Source organism: Chionomys nivalis, chromosome 18 (assembly GCF_950005125.1).
Source record: "Chionomys nivalis chromosome 18, mChiNiv1.1, whole genome shotgun sequence".
NCBI lineage: Eukaryota > Metazoa > Chordata > Mammalia > Rodentia > Cricetidae > Chionomys > Chionomys nivalis.
Window position 1 is genome coordinate 7,888,647 of NC_080103.1, and position 26,482 is coordinate 7,915,128.

Sequence of the window (26,482 nt, forward strand, 5' to 3'; positions counted from 1 at the left end):
TGAGGATTAACAGTGGGTTATTCCGCTTTACAACCCATAGCTCTATTTACAAGGCCAAAGCATCTCTCTGCAAACTGAGAGCTAGCCTACGGATATGAGCTGAGTTAACTTTTAGGAAATAGATATATGACCTCTGGGTTACACATTATCCCTGCTCTGTGAAACCGGCAGCATCTAAGGGGAGAGCACAGGGCTCAGTAAACACTGCCTGGAAGTACCAAGACAAGGGTTAAGTACAAACACTGAAAAACTCTGTCAGTGGAGATTGTAAAATAAGGCAATCTGTATCTGAGTTTTACCTTGAGATTGTAAAATCCTTTGTTCAGACCAAATGCTTGGGTACCCTACTATAAAAAGGTGGACTCAGAAACTGGCCTTTGCCACAGCCTTACAAAACCCATCTCTGGCTGTGGTCCCAGCTAGCTGATAAACTTTTTGTGCCCCCTGGAGATTTTTTATTTTATTTTTAAATTTTTTCCCCTGGATTCTGGTTTCTGGAATAAAGTTTGCTTCTGGTTTATTAGACTTTGGTGATCTGTCCCCAACTTTGCGCGACTCCCCTGGACCCAAAACACTAGTCTTGAATTCTGCCACTTTAAGATAGAGTAAGTTATGCGGCCTTGGCTGAGCCCTTCACACACCTTTGGTAGTGGCCTGTTTTTCTAAGGCTACTTCTCTTGCAAAGTAGAAGATCGCACAGAAGAGGTGGGACCTGTTGAGACTGAGCTGGATAACTCCAGGTTCATTAAATGGCTCGGTCCTTCCCTGTGTACTGGAAGGTGAATCCATCCCCATTTTACCCACAAGGAAACTCTGGTTGATGGTGTGGAGCTGCCTAGAGCACAGGACTAAATAGGAGTGTTGCTCACTTCCTGTTTACGGTCTTCGGTGGCTTCTCATTGCCTTAGAAACCAGCTCCCACTTCCTAAGCAGGTGCCAACAAAGACAAGACTCTGAGCTTTAAGAACGTTGCCACTGGGGCAGTTTCTGGAGTCGGTACACTCCTGTGTCCATGCCGGCACCTGGTTTTCCTCCTGTCTTCCCCCACAAAAGCATTCCTGTTTGCTACTTGTCCAAGCCACATAAGCAAACTTATGTGAGTTTATGAGGCATTTCCTTGTAGGAATCCATATAAAGCAAGGGCATGGGCAAAGATATCTGTTTAAAATTGATCCTTTTATACATTATGTGATTTATTATTTATAATAGTATAATAAACAGTTTAAATATTCAACTCTCACAATTTTGGGGTACACTAGTACAGTATTATTTATTTAGATCAGTTTCTTTTCTTTTCCTTTTTGTATTGTCAGAAAAAAAAAGTCTTGACATAACTGATGTGCCCTGCAGGACTGTTATGACTCCTCTAAGGGCACTGAAACTCACTGATAGAGTTTCTTCAGCTATGGTTTATGTGGACTGGTCTCTGGGGAGACAGAATGTTAAGGTAGGCTGTACAGGCTCATAAAGAAACAGTCTAATTTCCGTGACCTATGAACACTTCATCCCATCAGTGTCTAGGACAGATTGGTCAAGGACCTTGTGCTGCCCAAAATACTAGCATTCAAAAGAATGTTCCTCTGTTCACTCAGGTTAGGTTGTAGCAGCTAAACCTCAAGATTCTTAGGTCTTTCCTACCCACATAACTGACCCAGTGATGGACTCCTGCTCAACAAGTAATGTTCTGCCATATCGTTATCTAAGGACCTAGGCTCTTCCGAGCTGTGGCTCTTCTATCTCTAAAGCCTTGGAGTCCTAGCAGATATAAACAGAAACCACCGGGAAGTCACCTTCGCTGCCTGTCTGGAAGAGACACCTATCATTTGCATCCTCATTCTATGGGTGACAGTCACATAGTGCCAGGTGCATCAAGAGGTGCTAGAAACATAATCCCAGGCTAAGCAGCCACTTCCTGGAAACAGTTCTAGAAGAGAAGCAGACATTTCTAGTGACTAGCCCACACTTCTGTGCTCCAGCCACAAATTCAAAGTGACCGAGAGCCACCGGTGATGGGGTTTTACTGCTTTGCCTCATGGGGAAGCAGGAAGGACTTCTAGCATTGCCTTACTGTTAGAGCAACTCTCCTGCTGCTAGCATTCTGCACCCTAGAAGGTACCACAAGCCTGCTGGGCAACTTGTAGCTCCTTTCCTCTCCATTCCGGGAACCACACCATATCCAGCCCCTGTTCTTCCAGTGCTGCTCCGTTTGCTGCTCTCTGCACATCTCCCGTTCATTGCTTGCTCCAGTTCCATCCTTTTCTAAGCAGCTCTGGATCGGGAAATGGTCTCTGCTCTGAGGGAAGCAGGGCTGGCCTCCCTTGATCCATGCTGTTTGACAAAGCATAAGTATCTCCTGCAGAGATAACTTGGCTGGGATCAGTTTTCCTGGAGAGGAGTGTTTTGGTTTTGGTTTGTTTTTTGACCGCCTCACTGTGTAGCCCAGGCAGGCCTCAAACGCACAATCTTCTTGCCTCCCAAGTGTTGGGATTATCAACATGCATCACCACACCCAGCTTCCTAAAGATTCAAAAGCGAGTTTCATGGACCTATCAGTACACAGAGCAGCTAAGAAGCTCCTCTGGGAGCAGTGAGAACGCCCTTGCTGCCATCTTCATCCTGCTGGCTCTGTTCAGCACAGTGTTTCAAAAACTCAGCTTCTTCATGGGACCCCGCACACCAGGGCTTCGGAATCCCAGAGTCCTCTAGCGAATATAAGAAAACAGGAACTGAATGAAAAGGGGGAGTGAGTGGGTGAACGTGGTGCCCTTGATAGACAGTGACGCAGAAAAGTAAAAGTGGACCAGAGATGTAACTCAGCAGTGGAGGGCTTAGCATGTGGGAAGCCCTAGGTGAATCCCCAGAACCTCCACAACAGAGAGGGAGCAGGGAGAGGAGGAATGTTGTGGAGCAAAAAGAGAGCACTACTAATTTTCAAAACCAGTATTGTTAGGTTGGGAGCGTAGACCCCAGCCCCTCGCATCTATCCTAGCCCCCAGGCCTGAGAGCTGTATTAGTCTGGACTCCAAATCCCTAAGGGGTCAGGACCACTTGCACAGAGTATTTAAGTGAACTCCCAAAAGAGGATCATGTGGTCCCTTTTCCTTCCTCCTGGTGGTCGCTTTTGTGGTTCTCCCCGGGGCCACCTGAGAGTGCAGGAATCCCATTAAACCTGGATATTTCTTAATTTGGCTTGTTTTGATTTGTCTTGATTGGGAATTTGCATCAGCAGAGAGCTCGCCTTAGGAAAAATTCCTAACGGTATAATCATAATTATGTAAATATATACACAAGACTAGAAAGAAATGCATGGTTTGTGCATTTATAAATAAATTTACCTTTTGTTTTAGTTGTTATGTTTTCCAAGCCCTCCATGGAAGGAAGATGATGCTTAAGTCAGCAGGAGGGCTCAGAGAGTACAGGTATTGTTGTGGAAGCCTGATGACCTGAATTCAATCCCACAGAACCAGGGAAGAACAGACTCCTAAAAACTGTCCTCTGAGAGCCACATAAGCGCTCTGGCACATGTGCACGTGGGAGTGTGTGCACTTACACAGTTACATAACAATTTCGAAACACATTCATTCAGACACAGAGTCCATACACATTTTTTAAAGGTTGTAACATTTTTACAGTGACAGCTGGATTATTTGAGTTTTCATCAAATGTTGCTTCCTCCATGAAGCAGATTGTTGCCCCCCAAGGGGTCTTAGAAGCCCCTCTCCAACATTCTTGTACTGCTCACCAGTCACTGGGAATTGAAAATTTTTTGCATCCTATATGCCTCTCCTCTGACACAGCATCCAAATCAGGCCAAATCAAACAGAATTGGAAAAAGCTCAGGTTTAATGGGTAAAATGCTCTCAGATGATTTTCTAACCTCCCGAGAGGAGACAGGAAAGAGAGACCAAAAATTTACGTGCCTATTTTCTGGGGGGCAGTTTAAATACCCCGTGGGAAAAGTTTTGAGCATCTCTGGGGGAGGGATGGTCATTTGGCAGACTTCCTGAGATGCGGCAGTTTGGAGAGAGATGGGGAGGGGCTTGGGTGTGGAACTTCCACTAGAACATTCCAGACTCTTTGGGCATATGGATGCCAGGGTTTGGGGCGAAACTTCCGCTAGAACAGGAATTTTACTTACTACCTCCCCAGAAAGGGTTCTTTGAGAGAAAAGACAATTCTTGCTTTTCTGAAGCTCCAGGGCCTAGCATACACCAAACATTCTAAGGCTTGTGGCCCAGCTGAAGAAAGCCAGCAGTAGAAATATCCTAAATACAATTGCATCTTCCCTGGGACCAAAGGGAAGGGGCAGGGTTTCCTCCTCCCCTGGTGTAGATGACCTGGGGCCTAGGAGGCCTGTAGAAAGATTTGGAAGAACCACCCCCTTGAAGAGTGGAGCTGAGGTTTAGGAGACCCTGGAGAAAAGAGAGCTGAACCAAGTCGGGTTTCCCTGACTCCTGCCAAGACTGTCACGTGGTGGCACTTGGAGAATTCCCTGATTCTGTTCATTCCTTTGGAATCTCTCATTCCTCCAGGACGTCCTCTGGAAACAGGGGAAACCCCGGTGCTAGGGACTGGCTGTGTCTCCAGTCAGCTGCTAGGAGTCTGCATCTAACCCCAAACCACAATAAAAATAAGCACGGGGTGGGGGATGAAAGTCAGTTAGGAGACACTTCAGTTTTCTCTAAATATCTTCCAGAAATTTCTTCAAACAACTTTATAGGGTCAAGAAGAGTCGAAAAGGAGGCCCAGAAACTGCTTTTTAGCGACACTGGCAACGGGGAGCCCTTTTCCAAGAGATCCAAGAGGCCCCTGAAGCTGACTGAGCGAACACCACTGCCAAGGCTAGGCAGGAGCACAGGGGCTTAGCTTCTGCGCTTAACCTTGGAGACCCCTGGACCGACCGCCAGGACCAAATCCAAGAGCAAACTAGGTGGCCTATTTTGAGAGCCGCCTAGGTGTTCAGGACTCCACACATTTCCTCCTTATCATCCAGAAAATGATTCCTAAACCTGTAGGTTCCGGTAGAACCGCTTGGCTCTGGGTCTGGGCCAGTGTGCCCCGCCCACAGGACAGCCGGATTCTTATTTCTACACTCACCCACTTTCTAAAACCAAACCCGAGAGGAAGGGCACGGCTTTGGGTGGGGATGCCCTGAAATATTCGAGACTAAGAGCGTTTCTGCTTGCAGGGAAGTTTACAATAGGACTGTCCCTGGGGACGGGCAAGGTTCGTCTGTCAACAGAGTGTGGAGTGGGAACGGTGTGTGACCGGCCTCTGTGTGTGTGTGTGTGTGTGTGTGTGTGTGTGTGTGTGTGTTGGGGCGGGGTGGGGTGGGGGGCAGGAAGGGAGGAGCCGGTGGGGAGCGCGGCTGCCTGCCCTCCAGGCTCCTCCCGCTCCGGGGCGCCTCCGCCCTTTGCACCCGCCCTGCGTACAAAGACTCCCGGCCGGCCGTCAGCGAGCCCTGTCCAGTTCTTCCTACGACTGCTGCGCCTCGGGGCCCAGGTGAGTCTCTCACCCCTCACCTGCCCAGGGGAACCCCATACCCGGCTCGATCGGAACTCCAGCTCGGCTTTGGGAAGTGCTGTGCCCCGTGGGCCTGGGTGGGGCCACCCTCCCACTTGCAGACACCCCCAGACCCGCTGGGGCCAAGGCGACGCTTGTCTGCAGCTACCCCACCCTGGCGTTGGGCCCGCTGTTCCTTTGACCTCTTCCCTTTGGCGTACTCTTCTTCACTCTCGCCATTCCTAATTTGCAACAGTCTTAGGAGTTAACTAGAGCTAGCCAGACCTCAGCCCAGATGTTCCTAGCCTCTCCACAGCAGGGCTGCCGGAACCAATCTGGGCCAGGGAGGACTGGCGGCTTGGCAGCTGGAGGGTTCCCTTCCTAAAGGGCCCTGCTCCGCTAGGTGATCTGCCCCAGTGCAAGTTGCTGGTTGGTGGGGAAGGATCTCAGGGCGAAGGCAAGGCCTTCTGTTTGTTGTCTTCATGAAGAAGTTCTGGGGTGAGAGGGAGAGAGGCGATTTTTCTCTAGCAAGTTTCTCTCTTGCTGTTGAATTTAAGAAAGGGATCCAGCAGGAGGTGGAGTGAGAGCAGGCCTGGTGAGCAATCTTCAGGCCCAAATTCATTTGATATGATGCTACAGATGGAGTTCAGGGCCTGAACTTGGCCATAGGATTGACCTCTTTTCCAGACCTTCCTGGGAGGTCTCCTGAGAACTATTGCAAGGCAAACAGAAAAGTAACAGATCGGCAAAGAGCCTCGGGCCAAATACTGAAATTTCCTAACCCACCTCTCTTCATCCTCCCACCCCCACCCCAGGGAAGCTAGATTCTGTAGGGTGGAGTTAGCATGAAGGGTTCCAGGATTCTCCTAGTGATCTGAGAACTGTGACTCAGCTGTGAGAGCATGGGTGCGGCCTGGCTGGTCGATAGCTGTGGATGCTTGGACAGAACACTCCCTGAAGGAAAAGAGGAACTGTGCCATCTTCCAGGGCAGTTTCCAAGAGGAAATGAGTCACACTGGAACTGGCCACCAACCTGAAGGAGGGATTTCTTGACTGAGCTGCCTGGGAGGGTAGTCGTCAGACTGGCAAGACCGTTGATGGTTAACACCAGATTGCTGCCCTATGGCGGCAGGCCTCAGTTTCACTGGGCTTTGCTTCTCCGCTTGAGAGGTTTCCGGTTGGTGCTGCATGTTTCTACTCCTGAATTTCGAGTTTGAGGTGGAAACAAACACTCTGTCAGACAGCTTGGCCTTCAGTGGGTTTCAGCAAACTGCAAACGATAGTGCCAGGAGTTGTGCAGGGATGAGTTCGTGTGACTCCCTGAGATTCCATTACCCTAGTCTTCCCCCACAGATTCCTAGCAGTGTCTATTTAGTCTCCTTTCTACATGGTTAAAGAGGATACTCCTGACAGCCAAAGAGGACTTAGAGCCTGCATTTCAGTTCACCGGGGCTTTTGGTTTGCTTGGTGTTATTTGGGTTCACTCGGATTTCTGTGTGATCTGTTTCCTGTCTTTTCTCGGACACAGAATGAGATGAGCCCTTGTCCTCCTACGCCTGGCCTCTGGCCAGCTTCTGAGCAGTCACCCTAGTGTGGTCAGGCCCTGGGCTGGATGGTGCTGAGGCTGGATGCCTCCCTGATTTTCACACACACACACAAAGAGAGAGAGAGAGACAGAGACAGAGAGACAGAGAAAGAGACAGAGAGAGAGATATTTCAAGCACTAAACTGTAATGCTCTTGGATACAGTCCATCCATTTAAACATAGTTAAGGGAAACAATGGGTTCTTTCAGAATTATAAAATATGTTCACAGTGCTGGGAAAAGCTGGACTAAAGTATGGGCTCTGTCCTAAGCTTCCCATTTCCTCAGGCCTGGAAGCTTAGGAATCATACAGCGAAAGCAAAAGGGAGTAGCAGGCTTAGCATGTGAGGCGCTAGTTATTCAGAGGGAGGGAGGAAGGGAGGGACTTGCTTTTAAAGACAATGTTCAGGACTTTCTACCTCTCCAATTAAATAATCCCTACTGTCGCCGTACTGTAGTTGGTTTTGGCTGAATCACGACAGACAGCTCCTGGTGGAAAAGTGGGTGTTTTTGGTTGGGTTAGAGTGTAGGTTTCTCAGTTCTTTCTTCCTACTGAATTGCTTCTGGAACTTTCTTTTGTAGATCATGTCTGTAGTAAGCAAGTTTTGTTTGGTTAGAGAGCCTGAGCCAAAATCCATTATTTTAAACTCACTCCTCCAAATATACTTTAAGGGTCAGATTCAAAAATGCTTTCTGGATTCAATTAAAAAAAAAGCAAAGAAAGGGTTCTTCAAACTCCCCTAAACAAAAGAACAGAAACTCTAAATGTTTTTAAATAACGAATGTTTATGTTCCCTGACACCCTAATTAATTCTGGGTGGCTCCAAAAAAAAAAATTGAGATGGACAAAATACAGATGAACAAAGTAAATCCGGCCTCCAGCTTCTGAGATTTATAGCCTAGACCTGGGCATAGGTCCAGGACAGACATTTGGGATTGCTAAGGAAGAAGGACTCCCCTCCTGCCTTCTGGGCCTCCCAGAAAGACCAAGGGAGAGAATGAGAACATTGTTGGCTCCTAAGCTCATAAGTGAGGTGTGCAAGGTGGGTGTTGGTGTAAGAGCTACAAAAAACAGTTGTTTTCTGCAGAGAGACAGCTGAGACCTGTTGCTCAGGCTAACATGTGAGGGGCATAAGCAGACATACGAACCAAATGGTTCAAGGGAAGGTGAGTGGGCCCGGAGGTAGGTGGATCCATCCCCAGGAACCAGTGAGTGGACCTGGTGAGTGGACCCCGAGGCAGGTGGGTCCATCCCTGGTAGGCGTTGAGGCAGTGGAAGGCGTGATGAATGAAAACACAGGCAGGAGTGAGAAGCCTGGCCGTCAGACCAGACCTGCTTAGCAGGACAGGCACCCCCCTTCTCCCCCCTGCTCCCTGCTGCGTCTGGAATGTGCTCTGCACTCTGCCAAGACGTTCTTAGGTGAGCCCTGTTGGGCCCCTTTCTCCGCCCTTCCCGAATTCATCTCCTTTAGCTGCTGAACTCTGAGCTGCCAAACTGTCAGCTATCTATGGATAATCTCATCTGTATCTCAGCTACTTTGAGCCATCCGTTTTACAGTGGTAGTTAATCATCTCTCAATTAAAACAGAGTAATATGTGGTTCTTGACCAAGGCAGCTGTAGGGCCAAGGCAGATTGGGTGGACAACAGCACCGGATTGTGTATACCAGGTATGGGATGGGGTGTCAGGACACGGAACAGATTCCCCTGCCTCTCAGACCGAGTCCTAAGGCCCTTGTGACAAAGTGTTACCCAACCAGAAGGGGAAGACATGCCCGTCCAGAGTGGAGTTTGTGGGGTGTTAGGTGGAGTGGTGGTGCCAGATTTGGGTTCCTGGAAAGCTTCACTCTAGTAGCGCACTACGGGGTGAGCCCAGCGGTGCCAGCCCCACCCAGAAAAGGACAGTTCATAGCTCTTGGGACTGCCCCTGCCACACCTGGATCCTCTGCCTCCTTTTAAACTTTCTCCAGGACAATTCATTGTGTGTAGCACTGGTCAGGGCCCTCTGGAATCACGGGCATCTCCTGTGAATTTCAACTCAGTTTTGCTTTGTGACCATCCCCCATCTCTGTTCTTACTGCAGGATTCTCGAACAAGCAGGGAGTCAGTTCACCGGTGTGAGAAATAAAACAGCCAGGGGGAACCAGGGAGGGAGGACCAAAGGGCAGATATGAAGCTTCAGGGAGGAACTTTGCCACTTCATAACCAGATGGGTAAGGAAGGAGTGGCCTGACCTCACCCTCTTGAAGAGGATGTTCAAGAGAGGCCAGGGCTTCCTTGGCTTACCACTTGCCTTTCTGGGGAGTACTAAGTTGACCTGCTTTTCTACTTGAGGGAATCCCTAGCCTGCTCGTTACTCTTTCTTCTCTAGGTCTGCAATACACTTCCTGATGTCTGGCTCCTTTCCTGGGTTGTTGAAGGGCTGAGGTGGCATCCCATGTCCTTTAGATGACTTACCCAGTTCAGTTCTTCGATTCCTGCACTTCCAAATCAATCCAGGCAAGACAGACTCCCTGGGAGCCTGTTGCCACCACCAGAAATCCATATCCGGGAGTGGGGAGGTGGGGCAGATCTGAGCAGCGTAGGAAGGGAGGAGAAAGGAGTGGCTCTTCCGGATTTCATGGCACCATGCACCTTGACATGTCACCTTGTTGCTGTCCAAGCCATGCAGATGAATCATGCCAGGTCCTGATTGACAGCGTTCTCAGAAGTGGCTCTTGTACTTTATTGGAGACAAAGGGGTAGAAATTATGATCCTTAAACTAACTTTTCAATGCTAGTGTTCAGTACTACACCTTTGGCTTTGTAAAAGGTAATACTCAGAGCCAGGCCTAGTGGCACAGGCCTGCAAGACCAGCTACTCAGGAGGCAGAGGCAGAGGCAGGAGGATCTCAAGTTAAGGCCATCCTAGTCCACTTAGTGGGACCCTGTCTCAAAATAAAAAGTGGAAAAGGTACTAGGGGACATGGGTCAGTGATAAGGAGATCTGCAGAGCATGAGTGAGGTTCTAGGGTTCCGTGCTTGTGTGTGTGTGTTGGGATGGCTTACAGAATTTGGGGATTGTACTGAACAGGCATCTGTCAGCAGCAGGAATCAGACCAAAGCACATCCCAAGTTCCTGTTTTTGCTCTTCAGCGGGGGAAGTGCCCACCTCTCCCTCTATCAGAACTCAAAACTACATTTAAACACTGAGCTCCATTAGGAACTGGGTCCTGGCGAAACGTTTGCCCGAGTTCATTGTACCGGAACGCAGTGACCTAGCGCTTCCTTTCCTGTCTTTAAACTCTTCGTGGGGAAAGGCCCACACTCTTTCACCATACACTCTTTCGAGGAAAACACTCTGTAGAGTCCTGCTGAAAATGGACCCGGCTCCCGAAGGAGCCTGCATGCACTCTTACCTATTCCTCCTCTGCTGAAGTGGACAATGGACTTTACAAAGCTTGTACTCAGGCAGGAAAGCTGCATCTACCGCTGGAGTGCTAGGAGAGTATACATTTCCATCTGGAAGCTCACTTCTAACCTCTGGAATCAGGTTGGTCCAGATTCCTACATCATGCCTGGAGCAATGAAGTTTCTGTGTTAACCAGGTTGGACTTGTGGCTTGTTGGTGTTCAGCCGTGTCTAAGAGTCATATTTTCAGCTCCAAGGGAAATAAGGAAACATCTTCTTTCATTTAGCGTTTTGCAGTTGAAAGGAAGATCTCTTGTCTTGCTTTTCGAGAAAATTAAACTTTTGTATCTTGATTAGGAGCTCTGCAGAATAGCTGACAGCCAGGCAAATCCCACGTTCTGAGGTCCAATCCCCGATGTGTCTGTTGCCACCAGCAGAAAACCCCAAGATTGATTGAATTTTATTGGAAAAAAACACCTATTTTATCATTTCCAATTGCCCCTGCAGACTTTCGGTACATGTGGTTTCAAAGTTAACGCAGACTGTTTCATTGTGCCCTTTGACAGGTTTCCACAGACCTCTCCAAGATGCCTTCTCAGATGGAGCACGCCATGGAAACCATGATGCTGACATTCCACAGATTTGCAGGGGACAAAGACTACTTGACAAAGGAGGACCTGAGAGTGCTCATGGAAAGGGAGTTCCCTGGGTTTTTGGAAGTAAGTGCTGAAAGTCTCGGAACCAGACATAAAAGTCAAAGTGTCCTTCCCTTGTTCTCCCATCCCTTCCCTGTAGGGCCACTACTTGGAAATGTTTCCTTTGTTTACTTAGTAGACAGTGTTAGGATAGCACTGGGGCAGCAGAGTGGAAGAGACTCCACCCCTGCCCTCAGTCTGTGGGTGGAAATATCCACACCCATTGGAACAACATGACGAAAAAGTCTTTCCACGGGGTGTAATGGATAAAGGATGCCGCTCCTCAGGGATATAGCCCTCATGACAGAGGCTCCACATTCCCGTCACCTGCCACTTGAAACAACTTGAATCTCCTTTATGTGTGGGTGTGAGCTGCAGGTTGACCCAGAGTCTCATTTCTACAAAGAGCTCTACTGGAGAACTCTGCTGTACTCAAATCCTCTTAAATCCACAGGGACAAAAAGAATTTTCTTCTTTTTCCAGCACTAACCGATAAAGCGATCATGTTAATTGTTGGCGCAAAATGTCACTCTAGAAATACTGCCTTTTACAACGAAAATGTCAACTTAGGAGCCTAGAAGCACAGTCTAGGTTTGACCTCACTTCGGTCAGACTGAACAACCCCTGAAGACTAGGAATCTTCAGATATGCCACTCAAGACAGTGAGTCCACTAGGCATAATTGTCCTTCGATTTCATACGTCCTCAGGAGAAAGATGTTGAATTTAATGCTCACCTAAGACAACTACACCTGATACGATAGCAGACTGTGGTACAATCCCATCTTTTTTTGAAAAGAAAGGATAGTTCTTACACTGCATGTTCATTAGTGCATTCGTCTCTGAAGGGTAAAGGAAGTAATGATAAAGGCTGATCCGGCCTCTTGTCGTGGGCCTGTTAAACAGCACATTACCTAAGGGCCTGACTCTTGTGCTAATAAGCACAGGGCTTTGCAGGAGACTGATTTTACACATCATCAGTATTGGTTAAGTGACCCAGCCCCTCCCTCTGAACTGCAATGGCCCCAGCGCTATCTCAGTGAGCTGGAGTATACAGTTCCTCTGTGGCGTGGGCACCATGCTGCAGTTCAGGACAAGGGCTCAGAAGATCTAGCTGTAGCTTGCTCCCACTCTCTAGTCCTGGTTCCCTCCTCTCTGAAATGAGAGCGCTGAACATAATTATTTGCATACCCACTTTTAACTTGTTATAATCCTTCTAGACAAGCATAAAATTCAGGAGCAAAACGGACTCATTGTAAGTCAACCCATCACATCAACGGAGGCATTCTCGATGCTAAAACACCCGTTAATCGCGTGTGACATATGACACAGACGCTTTCGTACTCCAGGCTGTGTGACATGAGAAACATAGAGTGTTGGGGTGTTTGCAATGGGGTGTGCTCCACACAGCAGAATAGGTTATTCTAGGCACAGACAGGGTTGTCATTCTAGACCTGTACTCACGGCATTAACAGAGCATTTTGTTTCTAAAGTAGATGGCTTATGTCATCCAAATTTCACCCATTCTGACCACAACCAGGAAGCAGGCGGTGAGGCCAGAATTAGCTACATAGAGAAGGGTTTCAGTTGATAGCTTACGGGAGGAGTTCGCAACCTCCAGTAGACAATGTGACTCCTTTACCATAGGAGATCTCCGGTGCAGTTTGTACGCATCCAGCACGCTTAAAATATTGCACGTCAGTTACCCCACTAATTCTGCAGTCATTGGAATGCATAAGTACTTTGTGCCTTTTAACAGCCTCGAATGCATCAGAGGTTATTTCCTTCTCTAAGATAGCATGGACCTATAGGAGAAACCACACTTTTGCACTTCTAACCAATGTGGCAGCAAAAGGGATAGTTGAACTAATCACCATTGAAACAAGATGAAAGTCAAGGAGTCTGCCTGTCTCTCCCTGCCCCACATAGGGCATTAATGCTGCGCACTGAGGAGTTTATGATTCTGTCATACAAATTCATTTGAGTGTGTGTGTGTGTGTGTGTGTGTAAAGGTCAAAGTTAGGTATCATTCCTCAATATTCAATATTCTCTGCCTTATTGGTTTTTTACATTTGTCTGTTTATTTTGTATGTGTCTCTGTGTACCATCGCATGCATGTAGAGGTCAGAGAAAAACTTGGGGAAGTAGGCTACAGGGGTCTTGCTTAGGTCATCAGTCACAGCAGAAAGTCCCCTTACCCACCGAGTTATCTCACAGGCCTATCACATTTTTTTTAAATAGGGTCTCTCACTGACCCTGGGCCTGGTCCATTTGGCTAGACTAGAGTCTTTCTGTTTCTGCCTCCCTGCTGCTGAAATTCCGAGAGTACACTGCTGTTCACTGTTGTGCACGGCAGTGCACTGCTGCGCCAGCTTTTCATGGGGGCTATGGATCCAAACTCAGGCTCTCGTGCTGGCTCCTACCAACCAGTGACCCTCCCAGCCACACACATTTGTTTTGCAACTTGTTCAATGTATGACATCATTGTTATACCAATGACGAGAATAAGATGGCATGTGTGTACCAACTCAAAGAATGGTAAGAGGGCCAGGACTAGCTCACTGGCAGGGCACGTAACTAGCATATGGAGGCCCTGGTTCCAGTCCATGAAGAGTGGGAGGCATCCTAGAGAGGGCACTCACACCCAGACTCCTCTATTTGTAGTTGATATGTGAAGACAAACTAAACTGTGTGATGGACTCTGGCTACACAGTGAATAAGATAGACAGGATGGCTCCCTTGCTGGGTCCCAGCCACACGAAGGGAAGAAGAACTCGCTGCATCTGCTCTAAAGCTAAAACCCAGTGTCCTCATCAGCACCTGCTTAGAACAGATACCACAGGGACCTGAAACTTACCCTCAAATAATCTGAGGTGGTTTCTGCATGAAGAGTTCCCCTTCTAAGGGTCTGACCACGGTATCAGGAATGAAAATTTGTTAAAAAAAAAAAAAGAATCTAAGTGAGAAGGAGAAAATGGCAAGTGCGGTTCTTAGGCACAATCTAAATATGTCGTTACTAAAAGTGGATTCCCAAGACAAACAAAAACATGCTGAGGAGTTACAAAGGTCACTGAGGACCTAAGACAAAAAAGCTTGAATACTCGAGAGGTTATGCTTGTGCCCAGGTTGTCAGCAGTTTGGATCGGGTACGATGTCGTCATCCCCGTCATTAACTGATACTGTTTTCCTTTGTTCATTCCTCATTTATTTGTTTGTATTTATTTATTTATAGAATCAAAAGGACCCCCTGGCTGTGGACAAAATAATGAAGGACCTGGACCAGTGCCGGGATGGCAAAGTCGGCTTCCAGAGCTTTCTGTCACTCGTTGCAGGGCTCATCATTGCGTGCAATGACTATTTTGTAGTCCACATGAAGCAGAAGGGAAAGAAGTAGGCCCAGAGAAACCCTGGTACTCCCTCCTTGATGCGTTTCTCCCCGAGGAATCGGCCTCACTGCTTCTCGAGAGCCCATCAGGGCCCTTAGGAAATGTGCAGATGCCATCCAACTCCAATTCGACAAGCCGAGAAAGCAAAGGGAATTCAGCGACAGAGAAGCTTGTGATTTTTATATTGTTTTCACCCTTCTGCCCTCAATAAAGACAGTCCCTTTTTTTAGTTCTGAATTTGAGGTGGTTGTTTGTTGCATCCTCTGAAATGCTTGTTCCCTGATTCTTTGACTCGTGAAGAGTCAGCATAGCCTCGGGCAGCCAGCGTACAACTGGGCTTTCTTCACAGAACCAGCGAAATGAGAACGCACTCCATTCAGGCTTGGAGCCTGACTTTTCTATTTGCTCTTGAAGCTATGTCTAGGTCAAGGATGGAAGTTCAAACTGTTACAACAGGGCTCTTCAAGAACGGATTCTACTTCTGTAATTCCTTAACAAAGTCTTCCCCAGTTAAATGAGTGCTTTTATAGCCAGCACCTTGGATGCCTGAAATATCTGAACCCATTTTCTCATTGCAAAACTGCAGCAAAATCTAGGGCCAAAATAAGCCCATCAAAAAAAATGAGTCAAAATAGGAAGGGATATAATATGACACTTCAGTGATAGAATCCCAACAACAGTGATCTAGTTAATTCCCAGATGTCAAGAAATATGCTAGACATGACACAGATACATTGCATGGATTTTGGATGAAACTCAGTTCAGTTAATTAGGTCAACAACAATGAAAACAACAATTTTTTTGAAACAGGTCACACATTTCCAGACTGGCCTCAAATGTGTTACTTGAAGTGTTAAGTAGCTGAGAGTGACCTTGAACTTCTGATCCTCCTGCCCCCCACCTCTCTCCCCTAAATGCTGAGATTGTAGGCACACACCACCATGCCCAGATAAAAAACTTAGGTTTAGCCGGGTGGTGGTGGCGCACGCCTTTAATCCCAGTACTCAGGAGGCAGAGGCAGGCGGATCTATGTGAGTTTGAGGCCAGCCTGGTCTACAAAGGGAGTTCCAGGACAGACTCCAAAGCTACAGAGAAACCCTGTCTCAAAAAAACAAAAAAAAAAAAAACAAAAAAAAAACAAAACAAAACAAAAAAAAAACTTAAGTTTAGGATTGGACTATCAATGTCATTCCAGTGGAATCTTCCAGAGTTCAATACAAACTCATCACCATAAAGACAAGAGTAAAATTGCAACCATTTTGTCCCCATCTTGAGGTAAATAAGGAATGAAAAATCATAGCTTTGCAACCATAGGACTGTGTCAGCAGGCTTACCAATACATTGATTGAATGGAGGAGTGGAGATGGCCAACTAAAGAATTTAGACTGACCCCAGAAATGGCTCCCCAAATCCATGTTCTAGAGTTAGACCGTGTTTCTCCTGGATCAGGAAGCTGCCTACTGAACAGACAAGCCATTGTTAGACCTGGCAACTCCAGGATCTTATAACCCATGGCACAGTCCACAAACAACAGATTGCCCTACCTCCATCCTGTCCCACAGCCAAGCCCCAAACAACAAAGTTCCAACTTCAAGGGAATCAGAAATAGAGTTTGATCTTTATCAGACTGCACACCTGCGCTGACATGCAGATCCATCCTGTCTGTCACAGTGTAAGAAAGCAAATCTAATGTAATAGTTGATCAAAGTGCCTTGGGTCCACTTAGGTCTAGCTAAAGGTAAAGCTAATGTTTGCTAGTCTAGATACCCCTACCTAAACTAGAAATTTAGAGTAAAAATTTATTTTACTTTATTTACTAATTTATTTACATCCCAAACCTCAGTTTCCCATATCACCTCCCCTCCCAGTCCTTCCTCCTATCTCTCCTCCCCCATCCACTCCTCCATTTCTCTTCAGAAAATGGCAGACCTCCCAAGAATGTCAATAAGCCATTCAAGTTGCAGTGAGGCTAGGCACCTCCTCTCTTACTGAGGCTCGACAAGGCAACCCAGTGGGAGTAAAGGGTTCAAAAAGCCAACAAAAGAGTCAGAGACAGTCCTTGCTTCTGCTGTTAGGAGTCCCCCAAGAAGGCCAGGATACAAAACTATGTGCAGAGGGCCAAACATTAGGCCAAGCCCAGGAAATTCTGCTGTAGAGGGGGAGGAAGGATTGCAGGAGCCAGAGGGACCAAGGATACCACAAGAAAACTCTCAGAATCAACTCACCTGGGCTCACAGTGGCTCACGAGACTCAACTGATGACCAGGGAGCCTGGACAGATTAAAAAATTATTAACGACCAAGCTTGCCTAACAATGTGCAAGCATGACAAATTCTTGCCCCTAACAAGTTTTAAAATAAATAGATGTAAAACATAGAGATAAACCCAGTGCGGACTTTGTCGAGAAAAAGACAAAACGTAAGGGGCAGATAATAATAAGATTGCACATTCCTGATTGCTCAGACTGAGAAACATGGGGAGGGACCTGTATTCGGGATTTAAGAACTGTTCTTTGTACTCCTGTGGAAAATCCCACCAGTTTATCTCTGTTGGAGGCACCCAGCGCTTCAGGGTTGTAAAATAAATGAACTCCGAGTCTCCAGCACTCATTACTAGGTGGGTGGGTTTGCAGGGGGTGGGGGGTGTTGTCTTCATTCCTTATAATAATGACCAATCTTTTTAAAAGATTTATTTATTTTTATTCTACCTATGTGACCGGTTTGCCAGGATATATGCTCCCGGAGGTCAAGAGAAGGTATCAGATCTAGAACTAGAATTATAGATGGTTGTGAGCTGACGTGTGCGCGCTGGGAACTGAACCAGGGTCATCTAGAACATTAGGTATTCTTAGCCATTAAGTCATCTCTCCACCCCAATGACTCCTGAAAAGAACTTCCAAGGTGGAGATTAGAGAAACAATGGTTTTGAGGAGAAGAAACTCTAAAACCCTAAAACAGAGATTAGAGAAGCCAACTGACCCGTTCTAGTGGAGAAAGGCTCTCTCTTCCGTGGGAACGGGTGCCAGTAAAGATGAACCACTCCGGTTTCCCTGTCTCTTGGGGGAGCTTCTTTTAGTGAGCATGGATCCACAGATGGGAAGGTAAAATTAACACAAGATGGTGAGCGTGTTCCCTGATACCCCAACCCGTGAAAACATGCACACTACCAAGGGTGCCCTGCTTTTTCACACTGTAACATGAAACAGCTGTCATCTACAGAGTTCGTACTCAAGAATGGTGCAGTGAAGTTTTTAAGAAGTCACAAAAATTCGTCAGTGTTTGTAATGTAGTGTTAGGCTGCACTCATGGTCCTCCTCGGCTGCGTGTGGCCAACGATTGGATACCCCTGCCAGGGACGACTGTTTCCTCACAACAGAACAAGAACTACCCCAGCAGGAGGAAGAGGTCAGAATGAAGAGAGGAATCCTAACATCTGCTCTTCACAGTGGGTGTGTAGACTTGGGGGGATCAGTGTGTTCTTCCTGGCAGATTCCCCAGACTCTGGCACTCAGAAAAGTTCCTGTTGCCAGGGAATCTGTGTTCAGGATGGGTGTGCCCATGTGTGTTGGGGGTAGGGCTGCAGCACCTTCCTCACTTCACCCCATTGATCAACATGTTTACTGGGAAGGAAAGTAAGAGCAGCATTGATGGTGTGGAATCCTACATGGCTGCTTGTGCCAACCCAAACAGAGTTCCCACAATCTGACCTGCTGAAACAGCCGGCTAAGCCTTGCAGCTTGCAGCCTAACAGCTCCCTGAGGGGAAAGCTGTAACTCTGCCAAACACCAAGAAGAGGAACCAGCTGGAAAATTCCACTCATTCTACTCCAGGACTGAGTTGTAGATTGGATCCCATCCTCTCCACACCCAGTGTGAAGGCGGAACAGATAGTAGTGTAGAAAGTCCTTTTCAAACGCGTAGGAGAGCTGATCCTGTAAACCAGTCAGCTAATGTTCTCTCTCAGACGTGTTCCTTGTGTACACTGGGCAGCAATCTGCGAGTCAGTCTTTTCCTCCCCAGTCTGGAGTACTCAGGACTAGATTGTAACCTTCGCTTTCAAACTGACTAAGTACTTTATCCAGCTCTTAACCCCAGAGAGAAAGCAGAGGACAGAAATGTACACACTTGGCACTATGTGAGCTATATGAGGCAAAGGTCTGTGGCAGAGACAAGCAAATACCACAGCAGCTGTACAGGATTGTGATCTAAGCTGCAAAATAATAGAGCAGACAAAACGTTTACCAGCATCCAGCAGAAACTGGCAAAGATGACATGTGATGGGTATCCTGTCACTGTTGACAGGAATATAATCTATACAGCCTTTAATGATGCAAAAGTTTGAAAAATGGGACCTTGAATACTGTGGCCCTTTAGTGCACTTTCTTTGATCCAGTATTTTAAATTTGGGGGCTTTATCTTAATAAAGTAAGCAAACACACAAAATTTATAGACGAAGATATTTGATCCAGCACAACTTAAAATAGGCACAACCTGATTTATGGTGAAGCAACTTTATGTAACTATACATACAACAGTGAAAACCATGATTTTGAAAATATTAAATGAAATGGAGACATGTCTAAATCAAGAAAAGAAGGCTGAAAAATTAGTATATAATAGAATTCCTTTAATTTAAAAAGTGTGTGCTTATTCTTGCATATGCATACATGATCAGCAAAAACTAGAGGAAGCTCATCTACCTAGGTTTTGTTTCCAGGGTTGTAGTTGCTGGAGGAGGGAATTGTTGTTGTTATGCCCAGTCTGTGGGGACCCCAAAAGACCACCAGGGAGACTAACTCACTGAAATGTAAAAGCAAGGTTTATTGTGTGCACAATTACAAGCTGGCAGGGACCTCATCAGTGCAGCAGCGAGATGTGGTATCCCGCCCTTCTAGAGGGCATTATTTAAAAGCAAAAACCAGAAAAGTTACATTAGTAGGGTGTGGGATGATGGGTTCAATCCTGATTGGCTCATTTCTATGGATTTTTCAGAAATTTTATTTTTGAACCTTGACTATTGCTTGCCACATTTTCTTATTGGCTGACCTTCAGGTGGGGACATTCTGTGGTTATCTAGTACTCTCCAGATGGCTACCATGTTCCTTTTGCCCCTAGCCATTTCTGAGGACTGGAATGTTTTACAGGAAATAGCTTACACAAGACACAAGATGGAGGTGGAGGACAAAATGGAGGAACTTTGGTCTTCAGTCATATCCATAAATGTGTTTGGTGTTATTTTAATTTTCTTTCTATATATTCTGCTATGTCATCTAACTTTTCTGCAATAATTCTACTTTTCCAATCTGGAAAGCAAAAGTTCCAAATAATGTATTTTGAACACTTCATGTTGTAGTCATAATTCTATATGCCTGAAATTTCAACACTCTGGGGGGTGAAAGTAAGAGCATTTCTGTGAGTTGAAAGTCAGCCTGAATAGTGGAGAAGCCCTGTCTCCAAAATAAACAAGTGCTGGAGCTTGATGTGTTTGGGACAGGCCTGTCATTTCAGCACTAGGGGAGGTAGAGCAAGAGGATCAGGAGTTTAAAACCATCCTTGTCTGTAGATGTGAAACATATAGAATCTGCTCTATGCAACCCCGCCTTAAACAAGTGTATTGTATTTATTGACAAGCTACCATAAATCAGAATCTGCCTGTACTACTTCCTAAGTGTCATCTTATTTGGTTCTCACCATAAATCTGCCAAAACATCATAATGAGAACTTCAGCGATGATGAAACCATGACAAGGTCTCCTACTCACAGTGTCAATGTTTGGAACTCAATATTTTGTATCTTTTCTTGTATTCTGCAGCCGTCTCAAAGTGTGATTTCTGTAAACCAACAGGAGTTATTTCAAACAAGTCAGAGGTGGTTGGGTAGGCAAGGCTAGTCAGAGGACAGTCAGCAGAAGATCAAAAGCTCTCTCTCCTGAAGGTTAGAAATCTGGGTATCAGGTAACAGTTACTGTTCTAGAATTGGTTTCCCAATATCAACTTGTTTGCTCCTTCCAGCACAGGTGGGATGGCTGCTGTGCTGTTTTTGCTTTTCAGGTGATTTGAGCAAAGGCAGAGCTGATTGGTGATGAACGAGGATTGGATTCAGACTGTCTAAGGTTTTAGTCGCTCCTCTTTGGTCTCCAGACAGAGCAGGAAAGAACAAAGGAATTCATAAGATAGCAAGTACTCAGGAGGGCACAGTGTGACTGGCTGAAGGAGAATGGATTCATATGGCAGGGGTGCAGAGTCAGGCTAGGAAGGGGTGATGGTCTGAAAGAAAATGGTCCCCAAAGAGAGTGGCACTATTAGGAGGTGTGGCCTTGTTAGAGGAAGTGTGGCACTGTAGGGGCGGGCCTTGATGTCTCTTTTGTTCAAGCATCCCTCAGTGTGACAGTCATGCATGTCCTGTTGCCTCCAATATGTAGGACTCTCAACTCCAGCACAATTAGGGGAAGCTAATCTAGATAAGCCATGACAGATTTAGGAGGGAGAAACTCAAGAAGACAGACCCATGTGTGAAAAATACCCCAGACTATGAAATACTCATTATTTTATTTTATTTTATTTTTTGGTTTTTTTTTTTAAGACAGAGTTTCTTTGTTTATCAGATCTGCCTGTCCTGGAGCTTGCTCTATAGACCAGGCTAGCCTCAAACTCCCAAGTGCTGGGATTAAAGGCGTGAACCAACACCCAACACTCATCTTTTTTTTTCTTTTTTCTTTTCTTTCTTTTTTTTTTTTTTTAATCAAGACCTGCCTATTGGCCTGTAAAGTAGCCTGTCCACTGGACTGTAGCTACTAAACAGTATTTCTAAAGTGTGAATGTGAGCAAAATCTGAAAGAGGCTGTGGAAAAGTGAAACCGGTCACATCAGCAATGAGTTAAATGCTGTGGCATTGCCCTGTCAGTGGGGTATAAAATCATTTCCATTAGGCCCTGAACAGGGAACTTGGAGAGGAGGTCAGTGTAAAACCGTATTTGCCTTGTTATTCAGAGCCACACAGGATGAGCAGTCCTGTGATGCCTGCTGCCTTCTGACCTCTGTGGTTCCACCCTTTGACCTCTGTCACAGCCTAGTGAGCAGCAGAGTGCTTGGCCTCCAGTCTGCTGTTCTCGAAGAGACAGCTGAGTCAGCTTTGAGTGTTGCTCTATGATGGGCCACTGTGGTATGCTGGGGTGAGTCAGTCTTGTCCTTCTGAAACTCTTACGGATAGGATTGACATTTCCAATCGATGATGAGTTTGAAGCACCATAGAACTCGGATGATGTGAACCCCATCTTACAACTTTCTAGTGTGGTGGAGCAGGAGGGATGTGTTTCAAAACAGCAATACTCAATAGTATGTGACACACAGAAACACCATGGGTTGTGGTAAATATGGGTGTTAGCTCTGAGAGTTGGGATAAGATGGAAGGATTTCTGTAGAAGGGTAAACAAATGAAGGAACCAGTTCTGGTGGGATTGAACCCTATTAGAAAAGGGGTGGGTGTAGGAGGATGTCCTGCTTGTTTGTTCCCAGTTGCCCAGCCCCGAAATAATCACACAGAAACTGTATTAAGTAAATCACTGCTTGGCCCATTAGCTCTAGCTTCTTATTGACTCTTACATCTTAATTTAACCCATTTCTATTAATCTGTGTATCGCCAAGTGGCAGTGGCTTACCAGATAAAATTCCCAGCATTTATCTCTGGCAGTGGATCCATGGCATCTATCTCTGACTCTGTCCTTTTTCCTTCTGGTATATGGCCTAGCTTTTCCTGCCTAGTTCTGTTCTTCCCTGCCATAGGCTCAAAGCAGTTCTTTATTAACCAATGAGAGCAACACATAAACAGAAGGACCTCCTACACCAGGTGGGCATAGGTTTGAGTTGTACCTACGATGTGTAAGTGAGGGAGGTACCCACGTTACATGGGAGAGGCCAGGTTCATGGTACATCTTTGGAAACATTCGAGGAAGAGCTACACACGTAGAAAGGTCTTCAAGACAAGTTTGAGTGAAAGAACAATTGGTTTATTTGTGTCTGTCTATTAAACAATCACTTGAGGGAAATGACAATGGGGAATATATATGCATAATTACTTTGACATGCAAAAAAGAAATCTCCAGAGGAATGTAGATGAAACTGTGAGAAATGAGTGTTCCCCTAAAGAAACAATGTAACTGGTATGAGAGGGAGCAGGGGAGAGCACTTCCGTGTTCTCTTTATTAGAATTTCAATCCAAGTGTGTATAAGAAATGAATGAAATTACAGTTTTAAAAATAATTCACACCTTTTGTATAATTTACATATTAAGTATAGTTGTAATCTTTGAAAATTTAATACGTATATACAATAAAATACGAACATATCAGTTCCCATTTACATTTACTCCCTTCAACTCCACTCATATTTCTCCCAACACAGTCCTCTTCCAACTTCATGTCTTCTTAAAAAAAATAAAAACCTTATCATTCCAATTAGTACGTCCATATGTGTGTGGGCTTGATGCCCTCTTCTAGAGCATGGGAACCTATCGGTGGCCACACTCTCTAAACAGGATGATTCTCCCCTCCAGCTATTAACTCACCAAGGGTTCCTCAGTAAGAGGCAGGGTCTGGAGAGTAGCTTCCCATCTGTGTGAGAATTTGGGGAGGCTGATCTTGTCCAGGGCTTATATTGGTAGCCACAGCTATTTGAGTCCGTGAGTACAATCACTGCATCATGTCCAGGAGATAGCATTTCACTCCTCCTTATTTTCCATTAGGTTCTTTCAGCCTCCTCTTCCTCCTCCATGTCCCCGAGCCTTAGGGTTGAGCATTCAGTTTCATATTCTCGTTGCTTTGACAAGTTTGGCATCTTTGCATTGACTGCTTTCCACTGCAAAAGGAAGCTTCTCTTGGAGTTGGCGAGATGGCTTGGTGGTTAAGAACATGTGTTGCTTTTGCTAAGGACTGGGTTTGATTCCCATCACCCACATGGAGGATCAGAGCCACCTGTAACTTCAGTCCTAGGGAATCCCATTCCTTCCTTTGGTTCTCCCTAGGCACATGGCAATTACACAGTGCACATACATATACAGCCAAAATACTTTTACATGTACAATAATAAAATAAATAAATCTCTCTCTTTTAGAGAGGCCTCTCTGGCCAAGGGTTAGAGCAGCTATGAGTGTATATATAAATATTTAGAAGGTGCTTGACAGTAAGAGCATTTAACAAAATACCAGTAACAGATTTCTACCCTAGAGCCTGTGATCTTCACAAGAACTTTCCTGCCCTCAGTGAACATGTGCTTGTGAATTAGTTCAATAGTTATTGAATAATAGTTTAAGTGTGTGTAGTGATTAGAAAAACAAGTCTAGGCTAGAGTACTGAAGCCAAGGTGTGAGTGAGGAAGACAGGAAATACCCCATTGCCAGGTCCCTGAGTCTATGCTCTGTCCAGCCTGGGCAAGGAGCTGAGTGAGGAACCGGCAGTCACAATCCAAGTTATATATTGAAGAAGGAGCACTTTTCTAGACCACCCTCTTTACCTGATGAGGTCATTTGAGATAGATTTCTATTAAAACAGAGCTTGTGTGCAAAACATGGGCCTCCAAATAAAATGCCTTCCTGCAGGGGTTTTCCTTTTGTCGGCATTCCCTGGCTACCCCACGTAAAACACACACACAAAGACATTCACAAGAGAGAGAAAAAGATAGATGATAGGTAGATAGATAGATATTAGATAGATACATAGATAGATAGGTAGATAGATACATAGGTAGACAGATACATAGATAGATACATAGATAGACAGATAGATACATAGACAGATAGATACATAGATAGATAGATACATAGATAGATAGATAGATAGATAGATAGATAGATAGATAGATAGATAGATATAGATAGATTGATTCCTACTTTGGTGGTGGCCAAGCCCACCCATGTGGATCAGCTGCACATAGCAGCAAACTTCTAGTGTCTCTTCTGTCTCCTCTGCCCCCATAGGCTCTTCACTACCTTACCAGAATCCTTCTTCCCAGGCTCTGACTTCTCTTTCTACTCAGGTATGCCCCTGTTTCACCTTAGGACATAAAGTTAACCCTGTCTTAAGTCAATCGGAAAACAATAGAGGATGATACCCGAAGTTCTCTGCTGGCCTCTGTACATGTGCACACTACACACACACCCATGTGGATGCATGCATGTAACACATACACACACACTATCTATTGCCCACATTCAGCATGCCAGCTGCACTCCTTAGCTATTAGCACACTCCTTCTCATTCCCACAAGAAGAGCTGAGTATTTTTACTATTACACCTCTGAAGGAGAAACTGAGCTGCAAGAAGTTATGATCTCTGACCAAGGTTATACAATAATCCAAAGAAGAGCTATAATCCAAACCCAGTTCTGACTCCAAATTCTATGCTTGAGCTGAATAAACTACTGAATAGACCAAGAAATCAGAAGATCAGGAACTGTTCATTTTCCAAATCAGAGACCATTGATCTCTGTCTGAGACATCACAGTATAATAATGATTCAGAAACCCAGACTTAGGAGCCAGGCTTTCTGGGTAGCTTTGGTACTTGAAGGCTACATAGGCCTCTCTGTGCCTTTTTTTGTTTTGTTTTGTTTTACTTTTGAAGACAGGGTTTCTCTGTGTAGCCCTGGCTGTCCTGGAACTAGCTCTTGTAGACCGGGCTGACCTCAAACTTACAGAGATCCGCCTGCCTCTGCCTCCCAAGTGTTGGGATTAAAGGCGTGCACCACCACTACCCAACTTCTGTGCCTCATTTTTATTTCCTCTGTAAATGGCAATAACAGAACTTCCTTTGAAAGGTTGACCTAGGATTGTGTCTTTAGTCCTCTAATACCTGGAACAATGGTTGGCACTATATGAATATCCGCTACGGTTGGTCCTGTGACTCTTTCTAAGTTTAGGTTCAAATGGTCGAAGGAAGAAAGACAAAATCCTGGGAAGCAAGTTAGGTGCCAGGAACTATTACAAAGTGTAATAATCCAGGATCCAACCCAGCAGGTCCCTTCCTGTCTCCGAGTGACATAACATTGCTTTGTTGGCAAGGCAAGAGCTTTGGAGTCAGGGAGACTTAATTTCAAATTCTTGCTTCATCACCTTTTCTGCGGCCTCTGGCAAGATTCTTGACCCGTTGGAGTTTCCACTTTCTCATTTGTAACACAGACAGTAGTAGCCACGTGGCACCTTGTTGGGAGGAGGACAAGGTGACCCTGTAGGATGTGTCACGTATGGAGGAAGAACGCGGCTGTTCACTCTAGTCAGACCTTTGGTACGGAGCTGGTCAAACATTAACAAAGGGCAGACTTTCTGCAAGCTCTGCACCAAACGGCACCAAGTGCTGGCTCTGACAGAAGCTCTTTGCTACTGGCTTATCAAGTCGTAAATCGAGGACTCAAGAACATCTCGGTCACTTTCAGAACACTTGCTGCAGAGAACTTGAACTCTGAGAACACTGTGGGTAAGGAAGTGTTGATTTTGGTTCAGGCCCAGGTTCTCCAGTGAGAGCGCTTTTGGTTTTCATTCAATCAGACATCTACAAGGCATCCTCAACAGGTGTTTTTATTTTTCATTTATTTGTCTTTAACTAATCTGGCCATCCACAATGTCTATTCTTGTTGGCCATTTCCTGTTTTAAAACACTGTTCCTTGTGTTCCCTGACATCTCAAGCTGCTGATTTTCCTCCTGGCCTCCCAGTTTCATTCTTATTCTTCCTGTTAGTTTGTCCCTTTCTTCCTTATGTGCTGTCTTCCTCAATGACAACACATGAGCTCTCTTCCCACCTTGAATCTATTCCTGGGTGGATCTGCGAAATCCCATCTCAACGCCAGCAGAAGGACAGCCCTCTTGCCCATCCCACAGGCCTCTCACAGTCACCATGGACACACTGCTCCCCTTGCCCCCTACCTCTTTAGACAGGTGGGCAAG

General features: G+C 45.8%; 1 protein-coding gene across 1 annotated transcript; it reads left to right on the forward strand.

The window, feature by feature from the left end:
- Nucleotides 1–5,389: 5,389 nt before the first annotated feature.
- Nucleotides 5,390–14,791, forward strand: S100a10 (S100 calcium binding protein A10). The gene is made up of 3 exons (XM_057793776.1): nt 5,390–5,502; nt 11,042–11,194; nt 14,401–14,791. Exons 2-3 carry the CDS (start codon nt 11,063–11,065, stop codon nt 14,560–14,562), a joined length of 294 nt encoding a protein of 97 aa, XP_057649759.1. The 5' UTR covers nt 5,390–5,502; nt 11,042–11,062; the 3' UTR covers nt 14,563–14,791.
- Nucleotides 14,792–26,482: the final 11,691 nt, after the last annotated feature.